We start from the raw sequence: 17459 nt of genomic DNA, 5'->3' as shown, positions 1-17459 counted from the left end.
GCATTAAATGATTAGATTTTGTTTAGAATTTTTTTTTTTTAATATTTGGTAACTTTTTATCACAATAAATTATTAAATTAAAGTTAATAAAATAGTATAAAATATCCAAGTTAATTATGAATATTGTAATCAATTTGTATAATTTGTATTTTATTTTAAGATAAACAAATGTCTAAAATATTTAAATAAATTACATTTTAATATTCACATATTTATACCTCGTGGTATTTAGCTCTCGATCTCTGAAAGCTCGTTCAGGTAGTTATTCAAGAACAACAAAATGAATTTTATGTCAAGCTTTTAAATAAATTTAAAGTATTTCAAAGAATATTGCTAGCAGTTCCCGGCTCGTTCAGCTGGCTGTGGCAAGGAGCAGCGAGTGATAGGAAGACGTTGCTGAGAGGTGCGGGCGCTGCTGCAAGATGGCCGTCAACAACAAGATACAGATATTTCCGTCTCGCGCCAATGCGGTGCTGATGGGTCAGAAGATCATGGCCGCCCAGCGCGGCATTCGGCTGCTGATACGCAAGCGCGATGCAATCGATTTGAAGCTGCGGGAGCTGAAGGCCCAGATGGTTGCCAAGGGGGATAATTTGGATGATGTGATGCGCAACGCCATCTTCTCAGTGACCAAGGCGAATCTGCTGGGCGCGGACTTCAAGCCCCTGACTGCCACAGACCAACGAAAGGCAACCACATACTTGCGTAAGCGCCAGCAGAAGATCGTGGGCGTGACGTTGAACTATTTCGATTTGGAGATCACCGATATGAACTCCCAACCGCTGGTGGGCCTCAGCTGCGGCGGCCAACAGGTGCAGAAGGTGCGCAAGAACTTTCAAGGGGCGCTGAAGATGATCGTAGAGTACGCCTCGCTAGAGTACATGCTGCGCCTGCTGATGTACGCCTCGCATCAGACCAATATGCGCATCAATGCCCTGGACTTTGTAGTCCTGCCGCAGCTGAGCGCTACGGCCAAGTATATCAGCAGTGAGCTGGAGGAGTTCGAGCGCGAGGACTTCTATCGATTGAAGCGCTCACAGGCCAAGCAGCTGGAGGCCAAGCGCGCCTTCACAGAGCTCATCAAGACCAGGAATATGACGGAAGAGGAGCTGGCAACGTACGTGAAGCACGGTGGCCACGTCCAGCATTTGCCTGAGATCACTTTCGACGAAACACCATTCGAGAGGGAGGCACCGGACCCGAAGCTACGCGAGGCCTACATCAAGCGCCACTCCCTGATCGCCACCCAGATGAAACGCGCCGAGACCCATATACCGGATCCACATACCGCCGAGTACTTGAAGCACATTGATCGTGAAGAGGTGACGCTCTCCGTACGCGCTCAGTCGCTGATACCACAGTATAGTTCATCCGAATCCAGCAACGAAGATACCTAAGTATCACTTTATCGAAAGTCGATGTCTCACTGAAGATGCTTAGATATATACTTGAGAAACTCCTACACCAGTCCAGCTATGATATCTCATTAAAGTCTGCAAGAAATTTTGAATTTTATTGACTCAGAGTCTTATCCTCCCGACTATTAGCTAAATCTAAAGCTCTATAGAATATTTCTGTTGAACCCTTTACCGAAAGTACACTTGGGTATGGGAACAGCTCGTTGTCTCATTGCGTTTGACCATAAATTTCATTTGATGACAAATAGATGGCCAAAAGCGGCAAAGCTGCACAGTTTGTATTGCCTTTTAGGAGTTGAGTCGAGTCGAGTCGAGTGGAGTTGCTCGTTAGCCAACATTTCACCTGCAATTGAAGTTGGCCAACAGCGGCGGGGCAGCCGGGTCTTTTGTGTTGACAAATGCATATTACAAAATGCAACTGGCCATAATAAAGGACGTCTATTACGACACATCAGAGAGGAGAGCACGGCATAAAAAATTGTACACATACATGCATATGTATTTGTATCTATAAATGTGTGTGCGCTCACACACTCGCACACTTCATAACACAAATATTGTAAGCCATGCAGCGCTTTTGCTCTTGTTGGCAGCAACACAAAGGCCAAAGCAACAACAGCAACTTGCAACGTGCGCTGCGGTGAACTCACGTGTTAGAGAAAACAAAACAAAATGCCAGCAACAACAACGGCAGCAGCGACAACAAAGCAGGCGCAATGCAGAAAAAAGCAAAACACAACAACAGCGAAATATATATAAAATGCTGCAACAATTGGCAGCAACAACAATGAGGCAACAGCAGCAGCAGCAGCAACGCTTGCAACATGGGCCAGGCAACGGTAGCTCCAAATAATAAAAGGATGATAGTCAAAGTTTAATGACAGTTCAAATGATGTTGCCGCCGCAGTCGCAGCTGGCGTCGGCTGCGCTGCTGATGCTGCTGCCGTTGCTGCTGTTGCTGTGCTGCATTGCTGCACTTTGCAATGTGCCGCAGCAAACAAATGCACGAGCTTGTACCCAACAGGGCGGTTAGCTCAACTATAACTACAGCTGTGTGACACGACTGAAATAATAAATATTAAATTCGATTCACATATGGAGAAGATGTAAAAATCTATTTCAAATATATTATGCAGAAAAAATAAGAAATAAATAAAAATTAAAAAAAAATAAATAAACCAGATTATTTTTTAAACTATATAACTCATATTTATATATTTTTTAAATAAGATGTATTTATATATTTTTAAAACAATTAAAAATTTCTTTGAATGAGCTTAGGCCAAATCAATAATCAATTACAGAGATATAAAAATATACGACATTAAATAAACACGAAACTTTTTTCAAAAGGAAATAAGATATTCCTTATTAGTATTAAAATTTATTGTAATAATCGAATAGATAAAAATGACTACTTTAATTTTATATATATATATTATATGTACTTACATTTATATTTATTTATATTTGTTAAATTGGGAAAAACTCTAAAAATTGTAAGATTCTATCTTATTTTTAAATCTCTTTTTACTTAATTTGTTATCATTTAAAAAAAAAACCTTAACATTCCTAAGAAAACTTCCACAGAATGATAATTTTTCACAGGGTAAATAATATTACAATTTGAATAAAGTATTTGAAGAACGTTACATAAATAAAACAGCTTGCGTTTACTTTCCAGTTACTTATCATTATTGTGGTGAATTAATTCTGTGAAGTGCATGGCAACTTCGTTATAAATCTCGTTTACTGTTTGCATATATGATTCGATTCCTTTTTTCTGTTCTGAAACATTTTTTGCCTGTGCCATTGATATTATTATGATGGTTGCAGGCACAGGCGCTGGCAGACGCAGAGGCAGAGGCTGAGGCAGGAGCTCTGGGCCGAGCGCAGGCACATGCAACATGATGTTGCAACATGCGCTTGAACATAATAAATTTTTATGCATGATTTCTCACATTGCATGTGATGGCTGCCACTTGATGTGCCTGCTGATGCCGATGCCGATGCTGATGCTGATGGTGATGGTGATGGTATGTGCGCCCAAACGAGAGCAATGTGCATTTTAAATATTAAAGTAATTTATGACAAACGTATAAATAAAGTACAAATCGTTAAATATTTAACACACGGACTCCACAGCACAGGAATCTATACAGATTTCTCTGTAGGCCCATCCGTGGGCTGCCCGAAGCGAACTGGTTGCTGCCAAACATTTCTCATATTCTGCAATAGAAGTCATTAAGCCACTAAAAATGACAAGACAAACTAAAAGATACAAAAAGAGAGCCTTTTGCCCTGGTGTAACAAGATCAAAAGGCCAGACAGAGACATCAAATAGAAAACGTAAACGTGCTACGGTAAATCAGACGGGATCTTCTTACAGTGGGCAAAGTTGCCAACGAAGCGAAAATATATTTTAAATAAAATTACTTCTAAATACAACGAGATATATTCCGAATCAATACATGTTGGATTAGGGAATAGCTATAATTAATAATGTTTTTGAAAATAAATATTAATTATTTTTATTTGTTGATTCATGTATGAATCTGATAAATGTATGACTCTGTTTATTTGTTATTTAAATAAATTTAATAAATTATTATATAGACAAAAAATCGAGTTTATGTATTATCTAAATACATTGTAGAATTTTCTGTTGACTTTATATATATTTATTTAATACATTTTCTAAATCTCATACAGCAGACATCATAATTTACATTTATTTATAACATTTCGACACATATTCAAAAAAAAAAGGACAAGGACAGAAACCAGTTGATTAATCGATAGCTTCGATAACTGCGCACTTAAGCGACTCTCATATTATTCGCCTGAATTGCCCTCAATTCAACCATGGTGCGAATGAGAAAAGCAACTAATCTCTGACAGCTCGTTATGCCAAATGCTAAAACCAATGTCTGGGCATCAGAGAGCTATCTCCCCGGCACCGCCAATAACTACATCATCATTTGTCGGCGACTCTTTTAAGGGAACTGGGTTGGCGTCTGAATCAGCGTTGAAGATAGATGAATTGACGGTTGGGGACGACTCGGGACGGTCTTGTAATACCGAAACACTCATAGACTTTTAGAGCTTGTACATATGGTAAAATGATTTAAGAGCTCATGCCGCGCGCCGATCATAATGCGGATGTGAATAAATGTTGATCGTGTTGCGTCTGAGACACAGCCAGAGCCATTATAAATCGCCTGGCACTAGTGCATTACGCCCCTCTCCCCAACAACAAATAGTTCATGTCCCGTCCATGGTTCGTGGAAATCATTGTGCAGCATTTTAATTGCAAAATCACATTAGCATAAATTTGTTAAAAACATTTTCAAGTGAAGTTATGGCAGAGCCCTGTGCCCATTCACTGCCCAGGCCCAGGCCCGAGAGCACAATGACATTAATAAGCAATTACAAAACAGAAAATAGCAACTGCAAATTACTTCAAAAGGCTAAAAGTGTATGACAGCCGGCCAACCAGCCTGACACACTCCCTGCCTCCTTCTCTCATCCCGTCTAACTCTCTCTCTTTCTCTCATTCACTCCCAGTACATCATCATCAGCAGACGAAGGCCTGCGTTGGCCCAGCTGTCATACGTCTTCATATTGCCAGTGCTGGCAGAATGACCCCCAGTTACGAATAGTTCGCATTGCAATATGCTATGACTCGTTATACCCTGTCTAAAATTGAGAGAGAGGGTATATTCCCTCACTAAAACTACTTAATAATATCTGTGTATCTGTATCTGTATCTGTATCTGTATCTGTATCTGTATCTGTATCTGTATCTGTATCTGTATCTGTATCTGTATCTGTATCTGTATCTGTATCTGTATCTGTATCTGTATCTGTATCTGTATCTGTATCTGTATCTGTATCTGTATCTGTATCTGTATCTGTATCTGTATCTGTATCTGTATCTGTACTGTATCTGTATCTGTATCTGTATCTGTATCTGTATCTGTATCTGTATCTGTATCTGTATCTGTATCTGTATCTGTATCTGTATCTGTATCTGTATCTGTATCTGTATCTGTATCTGTATCTGTATCTGTATCTGTATCTGTATCTGTATCTGTATCTGTATCTGTATCTGTATCTGTATCTGTATCTGTATCTGTATCTGTATCTGTATCTGTATCTGTATCTGTATCTGTATCTGTATCTGTATCTGTATCTGTATCTGTATCTGTATCTGTATCTGTATCTGTATCTGTATCTGTATCTGTATCTGTATCTGTATCTGTATCTGTATCTGTATCTGTATCTGTATCTGTATCTGTATCTGTATCTGTATCTGTATCTGTATCTGTATCTGTATCTGTATCTGTATCTGTATCTGTATCTGTATCTGTATCTGTATCTGTATCTGTATCTGTATCTGTATCTGTATCTGTATCTGTATCTGTATCTGTATCTGTATCTGTATCTGTATCTGTATCTGTATCTGTATCTGTATCTGTATCTGTATCTGTATCTGTATCTGTATCTGTATCTGTATCTGTATCTGTATCTGTATCTGTATCTGTATCTGTATCTGTATCTGTATCTGTATCTGTATCTGTATCTGTATCTGTATCTGTATCTGTATCTGTATCTGTATCTGTATCTGTATCTGTATCTGTATCTGTATCTGTATCTGTATCTGTATCTGTATCTGTATCTGTATCTGTATCTGTATCTGTATCTGTATCTGTATCTGTATCTGTATCTGTATCTGTATCTGTATCTGTATCTGTATCTGTATCTGTATCTGTATCTGTATCTGTATCTGTATCTGTATCTGTATCTGTATCTGTATCTGTATCTGTATCTGTATCTGTATCTGTATCTGTATCTGTATCTGTATCTGTATCTGTATCTGTATCTGTATCTGTATCTGTATCTGTATCTGTATCTGTATCTGTATCTGTATCTGTATCTGTATCTGTATCTGTATCTGTATCTGTATCTGTATCTGTATCTGTATCTGTATCTGTATCTGTATCTGTATCTGTATCTGTATCTGTATCTGTATCTGTATCTGTATCTGTATCTGTATCTGTATCTGTATCTGTATCTGTATCTGTATCTGTATATGAATAAAGAGTATCTTGCAGTCGTGAGCTGTCAGCTTCCGCATGCTTTATATGTATCTGCATCTGGATATCTGTATCTAGAGCTTCAGTTGTCGTTGTATCTGTATCTGTGGCTCCGTTAGCTGACAGTGCACTGTTATTGCTTCAAGTGGCTTCATTCATTGCATGTCTCTTCTCTGTCTGTGCTCTGTGCTCTTTGCAGCTGGTAAAAAAAAAAAAAACTAATACTGACGCCGCGCCACGTCAGGCACGACAATGAGCTGACTATTTAATGTCCTAGCAACAGACACCGTACCCCTTGCGTCCCGCCTCTAGCTAGTCACTCGAAAACAAGAGCAACCTTTATTAGCAAAAAGTTTTGTCGGTCTTAGCCAAGAAAAAGAGCCGTTGGCTGTTTTTTGTCCAATAGACGAAAGGGTTTCTATTTATTAGCCAACTGAGTTCCTGTCTGTGACTATTGCTATCTCTTTGGCGCATCAAGGACCAGCCATAGAAGGGGGTCATGAGCAGATTAGGCTGCCAAAGACAACTGCTGTGTGGGTGGGGCCGACAGACGGCATATTGTCGGCTTAGCCTGAGCATTAGGGACAGCACTATAGCTGGACTGCCACAGCAGTTTGTACTCAAAAGCTAATTTAAGCAATCGCTGTATAACTTAATTACAGCGAGTCTCATATATATTAGTATTGAAAGACCCCAGAGGATTATATGAAAGTATTCGCATGCTGCAATACATAAAATGAAGATACCCAAAATAATACTTATAATAAACTACTGTCTATATGTGAAGTATTTTGAGTTTGTACATCACTGTTATATATCAAAAGATATTCTATTATTCCGCACAGCTTCATTGGCAGATGTTTGTTAACTTCCATTGTAATCAAGCCACAACATTACAGCAAAGGCAAATGAGGCTAATTCTTGTATAACTCATTGGCAACTGCAGCTGGAACTCGAATTTGCTGTTGATGCCACAGAACTGGCTGTGCGGCCGCAACGCTATCTGCAGTGGGGCTGCATGCATTACGCAACATTTGGCGTTGCGCTTGTTGCCACAGCAACAACAGCATCACGTTGATTATTTGCTGATAATGATGGCAGTGCCAGAGCGGAGCAAACACTGAACACCGCCCACCGCCCACTACCGCAGAACTGCGTCGACAGTACGCGATTCGACTTGCTGGCCGCGCTTTTTGCCAATTTCCAAAATTCCAAAATGAAAATTGGACGACGCACAAACAGCAGCCAGCCGAGCTGAGAATCTGTCCCGCTCTCCTGTTTTACGGTTGAGGGCACAGATATGAGCGACAATTAAGTGTTTGCCGCATAATGATGTTGCCCGTTTTTACAGCAAGTTGCAAGTGGCAAATGGCAAGCAACAGCAGCAACAGCAGCAGCTCGTTGCATGCGGCAGCAACTTTTTATCGACATTAATACACGTCCCAAATATGCACAGAGCGTTGCGGATATGGCGGCCCGTTGCGGTCTTTTTGCGACCCCAAAATGTCGCCGCATTGCCTAATGACATAAGTTCCCCAGAGTCTATGCAAAAACTAACTGCATAAAGCCATTTGAATACACTTCTGTGTATATAATGCTAGAGATGGCAGCAGCAACAGCAGCATCAACAGAAGCAGCAGCAGCAGCAGGAACAACAGCAGCAGAAAACCAACTTAAAATCCATTTCGTATTAGAATGCGAATTCAAGAGAACTTCCGAGAGGTAGAGTTACTTCTTTTAAGTTTTATTATAAGAATAGGCCATTTCAGATTGAAGTAAAATACACCGCATGTAAAAGAAATGTATGAATTTAGCCACTAGCTTTCTGTATACATATACCGCCATAACAAAACAATGAGTTTAAGATATAGTAAAATATTAATAATTTTGTAAGTAATGTCCCATAGAAAAAATAATATAAAATCTAACACCAGCAAATAGTAAAACAAATTTTAAAAAAAATTTAAAAATAAAAAAATTAAGTTTGAATATTCAACATAAAATTAGTGCAAAGTTTGCTTATTAATGATACATTAATAAGAATAAATAAAATAAATAAATACAATTACCACATAAAAAGAAAAAGAGATTCAATTGGACAATTTTACAATAGAAATACTTAAGTTTCTTTAATGTAAAACACAAATTCAAATGAAAAGAAACCTTAAAAATAATCGCTGCAAAGGTCGTTAATCCACACACAAATCCAAAAGCTTACATAGTTAGTGAAATAAAACAAAGTGAGCAATTGAACCCCGATAAGCAGAGAAAGGTTTATCAAGGTCTAATATGACATTAGAGAATCTCAAAGCAGAGACCCAACAAATGAATGCGAACTATATGTAAAACATGAACGTTGCAGAAAGTTGAGATTGAGAAACACAGTCCCAACTTACCAGCAGCTTCTGAATCTGAAAAAGAGCGTAAAAGTTGATGGTAAAATTCATTTAATGTCTCTTTTATTCTATCATTCTTACTTTGTTCTCAGTTAAGCACAGCTTGAGCTTAAGCACTTGACGTTTCTAATTTTAGAACTTGACTTGCGAATTTAACTAATAAATTACGATTATAGTAGACAATTTTGGAATTTGTTTTCACATTTCAAGTGGCGCGACGCTGTCATTTGATTAAGCACATCAGAAATTTAGATGAGGTGAAGTGTATTTTCATGTACTGGCATTCGTGCCACAAGTTTGATTCATTTTAATTTTGTGGCTAGGCTTGCGGCGCCTCAAGAAATATGAAGCCCTTTGCACTGTCTGGGGTGCCATTAAAACTTTGATAATATTTTGTTAAAAAAAATTTTAAAAAAAAATAATCAAAATAAAATGATATGAAATAAAAGCCATGGCACAAGTGCGTGGGCCGACTTGCCCAGAGTGCAGGCCTGGGCTGGGAAAAGTCTGTCAGTGCCATACTAGGCTGACCATTTTGATTGAAAATCCAATCTGGCCGCGTCTGGGCTTGAGCGGCTCACATGTGCAGTTCCCACAGCAATTAAATTTGAACACAGGACGCAGCGCAGGATAACAGCGGAGCGAGGGACGGAGAGGCAAGACAAAAAATAAGAACAGTTGACATGCTCAGCAAACAAACAAACAAGCGCAACAACAACAGGCCCGAGTACAAAAAAAAGGCTGCCAAAAGACAACCGCAGACATGCAGCAACAGCAACAGCAACAACAAGAACAACAACGGGACTCACTCACATACAACATGTGTGCCCGCCTGCTAAAGGGGGCTGGCAGGACAGCAACACGCTCTGCTCTCTGCTATGTGTTTTCTATTTTTTTTGGGCATGAAGAAGACATCGCTACAACCACAAAAGCAAAGGCAACTGCTCTGCTTCCACAGTGCCACGTTTTTTGTGTTGCGTCCTTTTGTGTGTGGCCAGAGCTGTGTAGTCCTAGAAACAACAACTGCAAAACTAAAAAGGACAACGGGCATACAAATAACATTAAGCCGGCGAAATCAGCAAAAGGCAAAAGGACTCGCAGCCGTCTGTCGATGCGGGCCAAGAGCCCCCAGGACCCGGACGCACACTATCAGTCGAAGCTATCGCCTCTGCAGACAGCCAAAAGGACATCATCAGCAGCAGGAGCAGGAGCAGGAGCAGAAGTCCATAGAAGGTGAAAGCGCTTCATAGAGCCATGACAATGACAATGTACTCCAATGCTCCCTCTCTCATTCTCTCTCTCTCTCTCTCTCTCTCTCTCTTTCTCTATCTCTTTCTCTGTTGCTTTCCCTTACCTGAGTGGCCCCCGCATGCCCGCTGTGTGTGACACAAAACTGGCATTAGGCAAGGATTTGCGTTGATTATGGACAGCAATGGGCTTTAGCTATAGCCATTTTCGAATGAAAAGACAATGAAAGGTTTGTCCACATACCAAATCTCGCATGCCCCGGCCCGGCATCCAAATAACGTAATAAGACAATAATGCCTTAAAGAGCCCAATTTCAGGTAAAAACTCGGCTGTGCTGTGGGCGTATTTTAAGCGGATTTGCAGCAAAACTAACGAAGCTCTCACTATGCCACACGAGTCGATGAAAGTAATACGAATGATTTGATTAACAGATCAACAAGAACTAGGAAGTACAAAATATGATACTATGAGAGGCTGGTTATATAAAGAGCTGAAGATAACTGATGAGAGAATTGATTAAATTGAGTAGCTCTGTTCTTGTATAATACGAATGAACTACTATTCAATGATCTCACTAATTTGTAGAATCTCTCTGCTGATGTCTAAGAGAGCACTGACTGACGAATAATTTGATTAACAAATCAACAAAAACTTGGGAGTACAGAATGTGTAATATGATGCTGTGGGAGTCTCGCTATAGAAACGAAACTGTGATCTAAAGATAAACTAATGAGGGAAATGTTGCGTATTATTAAATGATATTTTTGAATTTTTTCCCTGACGTCTAAGAGAGCATTGACTGATTCTATGATAGGCGATGAGAGTAATACAAATGATGTTATCTGCTATTTAGTAATCTATTTAATTTGTGTTATGTCTCTGCTGCTGTCGAAAAGAAGGTTTATTCAATGATATACGAATTGATGAGAGAATCGCTTGATCAACAGATCAACTATGAAATAGGATGCTGTGAGAGTCTAGATAAAAGCACGTTCTGGTGATAAGCTAGTGTAGAGAATTGACGCAATATTGGCTTGTTTCAAATGTCTCTCTTTTATTATATAAATGCAAACTTAGAAGATCATTATGTAAAGAATTCAGTCAGAATGTATTCTATATAAGAAGCTCTTTTATTCTATTCTTCCATGCTGATGTCTCAGAGAACATTGACTGCCACGCCTCTTCCGTTTGCCAAATGCTACTCCATTCGCCCCTCGCACTCTCTAGAAGCTTACTTAGAAGCAGTTTCCATTTGTTTAGTATTCATAAACAGCTTCGACCCACACACAATCCAGTTGGGCTGAAAAGTTTTGTATTCAAGTAGAGGTTATCAGCGAATAAATCTTCGGCGATATCGAACTATTTCAGCGTCGTAGACGAGTTTATTACTTTTTAAGTGCTGCAAGTTTATGGGTTAGACAATCAGTTTGCGCTTTTGAGTTTGTTTTGGTTCGAGTGTGTCGTTAAGTGGCAGATAACTAACAGCTGGTCACACCTTTTTTGCGCCCATTGACAGCTTCATTTCCATATGCTAACTCCCCAAATGCCATCTATCGGCATTAACAAAAGTTCACACATAACAAAATTAGCCGAAGCCGAAGCCGAACCCAGACCCAGACCCAGCCAGACTCAGCCTCAGACAGACCGAGACAAAAGCGCTGAGCTCCCCATTTAGTCAGGCAGCTTAGGTAAATTTTTGTTGTTATCATATGCTAGAAGGAGCATCGAGCATCTTTTCTTCTCGCTCGGCTTTATCGGCGGCAATGCGCTTTCCCCCCGTTAGCATTATGCCGAAAATGTCTTCTAATGACTCATAAGATTAAAAAGTAATTTTCTTGTTATGCTGCGCAAACGATTTTTGTTCCACCGTTAATTTTTATACATATTAATATTGGAAGAGAGGGGAGCGAGAATGGGAAAAAATAGAAAAGGAAAAGGCAACGGCAACGGCAACCGAATAAACATAAATTTGATGCACAAAATTGGGTCATTATTGGCAGCTCCGTTCGTTGGGTTCCCAAAGAGAGAATTTTGTTGGGTTTTTTTTCGTCGATTATTATTTTTTTTTTTGGACTGGTTTTTTCTCTTTTTACTTAGTCGTAAAATTACGCCAAACAAATTCATAATTTTCGTTGTATTTCTTTTTATGATTAGCACGCCCTAACCGAAAACCCCAGAGAGGGGGCGCGACACAATTTGCGCCCATTTATGTTCATTTGCGTGGGTGGGCGAAGAAGAGGGCGGCTCTTAATTATTAGCCGGGCTTTTTTATGGCCCGGCGCATGTACGTGGCGACATAACTTTCAGGCGAGCAGACAGCAACACAGACAGACAGACAGACAGACAAACCGAGGGACAGACAGAGAGTCAGACTGAGAGCAATTTCTGTGGTTTCCAATTCAACGCACTCTCAATTAGAACGTCCAATAAATAGTCGGCCTGTGGTATGGGTGGGGGGTGGGGAGGGCGAGGTGCGACACTTGTGCGACACTTGACAGAGTCGGTGGAGTGGGGCAGCGAGACCAGAGTCGCTGTCTCTGCTTTGCCTCTGGGTGCCATTTGATAGGGAGTGCGGGTGGACTGCCATGTGGCCTGTATCGCACATTTAACTAATTAACAATTAAAACCGCCAGCCGCGAAGAAAAGAAAACAGAACTACAACAATATGCGGCCCATTAAAAAAGATGCCTAATGAATTAATAATAAAATATTTTTTATGTCTATGCGCAGCGCTCGGAATGGCTTCTTAAATGATGTCTGCCTCAGTTGCGACCGGCAGGCGAGCAGCAGCAGGGTCCGCATCAAAAATATTAGAGCAGCAAATAATGGAGCCTTGAAAAAACTAAGACGAATGCCAAGAATTTAAAGCGTCGAAGTAATTGCCAGCGAAACGAACTCGGCTAACTCTGATTTCCCTCAAGCAGACAATGCAAGATATTTGATATGCAAGATGAGATTGTCTTATGAGGAAAGAGATTGAACGAGCAGCTGGTTGAAGCTTTACGATATATTAAATTACAATCTAACTATAAGGGATTATATATTATTAAGATTAAGATATTTTAATAAGACATAGCGTTGCTACATTTAAGGAATCTAAAGAGATTTCTAATAGTCAGCTTAAATACTTATATGTTCAATGAAAGCTCAGCTGTATTTGAAGAGATTATCATGAAGTGAAGAATATAAGAAATGAATAAATGTTAAAGATTAAAGTCTCTCAGCACATTTACACAACAAAATTTTGAATTGGTTAAGATAGCATGGGCCCTTGCAACATAAATTTGTAACTTCTCATCGGAAAATCTTTTCGAAATAAAGTGAATTTAAAAGGACAGCTAAGAGAGTAAAAAATAAGTGCTTTAAAACGTTCTTCTGCGACAGTTCACTAGAAAATTTCAAAGCTTCAAGTTATTTTGGAAATCGATAAACTATAAATCATAAATCATATATTGTATATTTGTTATATTTTTTATTTCAAATATATAATTAAAGTCGAGCCACATATTTGATAGAAGAGAAAAGAATTCTCATATTGTATAATAGACTATTCATCAGAAATATCGAAAACAGAAAGAGTAAAAGAACGTGTATATTATACACTCAATTTCTGTGTTTGTTTTTTCAAATAAAATTTTTACAAAATATGTATAAATATTGAAATCAATTTATGAAATACAAGCTGTCTATAATTTCATATATTTGATACAAGCTATCGTTTCTTTAGTAGTAGTAATAATAACATAAATATTATCAATACCTTATCACACTCATTCTATGCTGTACAGCAACAAATCAAGTAGATTTAGCCCATCGCCCAGGTCGATACATAACATTAAATTATAAATAAATCACAAATTTCATGTCAAGCAATTCGCATACAAAACACTTTCGACCTTCACCCACATAATTCTAACAAAATTTCTATTCAACTGTTTGCCTATTTATGGTCCGGCTTAATCAGATAAGTTTCACATCAATAGACTTAACCTCAAGAATCCGATGCAATCTCGCTCAATATGGGGGCATATAAACGAAAATATAACCGAACCAAGTCGAGTTTTTGCCTTACCAAGTGCGACAATGTTGCCAGCGACCTTTGACATGCAGCTGTAGCCTTTGTCTGAGTGCGCGTGTGTGCATGTGTGTGTGTGTTTCATATGCCACATGTCATGTGCCCCGCACAAAACATGTCACTGCCCATTTTATCCTTGCTTCCTGCCACCTTTTGCCCAAAACTGTGTAGACCTGGCTGTAGGTTTTAGGTTACGGTTTTTGGTTCTGCTTCTGATTCCGATTCTGATTCAGATTCTGGCTCTGGTGCTCGGGCTCTCTTGGCCACACAATGACACAAAGACCCTAAAGCGCACATAAAAGAAATTAATCAGATTTTTATTTAAACGCCCAGCCATGGGGCGTCTAACAGCTGTGTATGTGTGCGTGTGTGTGTATGTATTGTGACCATTGTCCCTAACAAAAACCTCCAAATCTCTCAGCATTTTGTGTGCAATTTTTGTCAACATTTTGCCCCGCACAACGTTTGCCTGCCTGCCACACTACCTCCCTCTCCCTCTCTCTCACTCTTCTCAGTTATCTCTGCTATCTATATATGTATGTATTGCTAGCCCACACTCTTTCTAAACACTATTTGCAGCCCTTCTGTCAGTTTTGTCAGTTTTCTGTTGAATTTTTCAAACCCCTCATGAATGATTTTAGCAGATTTTTATATTTCCACAGTGCTATTGTATAAAAACTCGTTGCGTCCAGCCAAGCGCCCATCCATCTCAACGCATCTATACCGATCTCTGCACACACACACACACACACACACAGTTATCGTATCTATGTAACTCGACGTTTATCCATGCGTCGTCTCTCTATCTCTGGCATATTCTCTTGGTTCGTGCGGTTAGTTTGGTTTTGTCATTACAATTGTTTGCGTTTTTCCACCATTCAATGAACGTCCTTTGTTGTTAAGGACTCGCCACAAAAGGAGTTACGAGCAACCAGCCAGCCGGCCAACCAGTCGGCCAGCCCAGATGGACAGACAACGGAAGCCCGCTGCGAAAAGTTGCTACCAAATATTTTGCTCTTGCGTTTAATGCAGAGAGAGAAAAAAATGAAAATAAAATAGAAGCAAATAAAATATAACAACATTTTTGTGTGCAATTGAGTTAGAGGCAAAGTTTTTGCTAGAGTGTGAGCGCGAGAGAGCGAGACAGAGGGAGGGAGAGATAGTTATGGCTAGTATTTGCATTATGTGCGAAAAATGGGTTGCATGAAGTACAAGTGAATCATAAATAATGTATATAAGTAGCCAAGCATGAATCACTCAGCTGGATTCCAGTTTCTTGCTTGTTATATTTTGTTTGGCTCAAATCTCTTAGCTGGATTTTTATAATGAGCTATAAGAAAAGCAGCTTGAGAGTATGTTAGAAACACAAATTCTTGTGTATTTATTGTATTACCTACTTATTGTATTTGTCATATATAGATCAGTTAGGATTGCACGACTTACTAGAATTGACTTGAGCTTTATTCGAAACAGTCTGGAAATTATTATTTAATATTATACATATAAATGCATTTATTATAAATATATATAATATTTTTGATATATATATATATATATATATATATATATATATATATACATGAACCTTTTTATTTACCTTGCTATTCCTTTAATATTTTTTCCTTTTTCCCATTTTCTTGTCCATTTATAAAACACTTTTCTGCTCGCTTTTACATTCCATTAATATTTCACTGATTTTAGCATTTTCTCAGCCCGTTTCTTTCGTTTCTAAGATTTCCCTTTCATTAACCTAAGCTGCAGCGCTGTCTCATTTTATCTTTATGTTTCAGTGCAGCTCGTCAAATTCGGTTCTTATATTTTCCGATGCTCATCTTAACAGCATCTTAATTGCAGCGTTTCTTCGTTTCTTTTCCCATATTATAATCCACACCTTATTTTGGTTTTCTTTGTCCATTGCCTGCTTTCGCTTAGTTTTTCATAAGAGTTTACTTTACCTTAACTATCCTTGGCGACTGCACAAACCTTTTCACTCCTCGCTCTGTCTACTTCCTTTTTTTGTTGTTCCGTAAATTGTCACTGCATTCATTGTGCAAGTTTGTGCGCCCACTCCCAGCAGCTGCACCGCAAAATGATGGCAAATGTGTTTTTAAGCCGAGGGAGCCCTCGAGCTGCATGAGCTTCTCACTTATTTTACAGCATATTAGTTATTCGCCATAAACAAGATGCGGCGGCCAATGCGGCGCCACGTAGCTGCAGCCAAGCGCAAAATTAGGGTTGCCCGGCCGGGCGGCGATGATACCAGCAGCACTTCCTCCGCCTCGGCAGCATCATCATCATCATCGTCGTCGTCAACCTGCGACAACTTGCAAAACACAAACCAAATTGTTCAATGGCGCCGCAAAAATGACCAAAAATGCGCTGCCAGCAAAGGCGCCCGCCGCCATTTTTATTTGCAGCACTGCCACTTCCGGCGGCCATTTGCACGAGCTACCCCTTACCCACCCCACCTCCATCTCCAACCCCAACCCCAACCCCACCTACGCCGACCAGCAAGCCAAAAGCTGCAAATTGATGGCGACTGGCGCACATTCAAAACGCTTTCATTATTGTCATAAGCTGCTGCCGCGACATCATCTTCTTCTTCTTCGTTGTCTGCTTCTTCATTTTCCTGAAGATAGCGCTAAAAATTTTCCAGCGTACTTTTCGATTTCCGCTACGTAATATTCAAGTGATTACCAAAGCAGCCGCCACAGGAAGCAACAAAGTGCGCTGGCCAAGTTTTCTGCTGACGTGCTCTGATTTCATCCATAGACTCGATTCGGACTTGCTTGTCCATGAACCCAACTGGACGCATTATGATACCCTGTAATTTATAGATTGGGGTTCGAATCTGTATCTGTATAAAGGAGACTCGAATGAGTGACTCAATGTCATTTAATTTGGTAATCATAGAGAGACTTCTACATTAATCTACAGTCTAGAGAGAGAGGAAGATAGAGGGCAAGCAATATGAGAGCGTATATACATATAGGGAATACCCTCTTCGGCTTGGGTTTTAATAAAAATATATTATTAATATCTCATTGAACTGAGAGTATATAAAAGCAGAAGCTAAATGCTTGACCTAGCTTGACCTAATTTTATTATATGCATATATAGAGTAAGTATCTATCTCTTACATTGATATTTTATATTAAATGAAATATATAAATCATTCTTCTTTTTTTTTTTTGTTTTTATAAATACATATGAAAATAATAAG

At 39.3% G+C, this 17459-nt stretch overlaps 1 protein-coding gene across 1 annotated transcript; it reads left to right on the top strand.

The window, feature by feature from the left end:
* The first annotated feature begins 259 nt into the window (after nucleotides 1-259).
* Nucleotides 260-2160, top strand: Vha36-2 (Vacuolar H[+] ATPase 36kD subunit 2). Its single transcript, XM_018103445.3, has one exon. It carries the CDS (start codon nucleotides 423-425, stop codon nucleotides 1395-1397), a length of 975 nt encoding a protein of 324 aa, XP_017958934.1. The 5' UTR covers nucleotides 260-422; the 3' UTR covers nucleotides 1398-2160.
* Nucleotides 2161-17459: the final 15299 nt, after the last annotated feature.

The sequence above is a fragment of the Drosophila navojoa genome, chromosome 5 (assembly GCF_054131105.1).
Source record: "Drosophila navojoa isolate 15081-1374.11 chromosome 5, UAZ_NAV_1.0, whole genome shotgun sequence".
Taxonomy (NCBI): Eukaryota; Metazoa; Arthropoda; class Insecta; order Diptera; family Drosophilidae; genus Drosophila; species Drosophila navojoa.
The sequence above is the reverse complement of the archived record's forward strand: the minus strand, read 5'-3'. Positions and strand labels throughout refer to the sequence as shown.

Excerpts from the sequence above, each read along its gene's own strand:
- Vha36-2 (XM_018103445.3), top strand. The coding sequence starts at position 423 with ATGGCCGTCAACAACAAGATACAGATATTTCCGTCTCGCGCCAATGCG.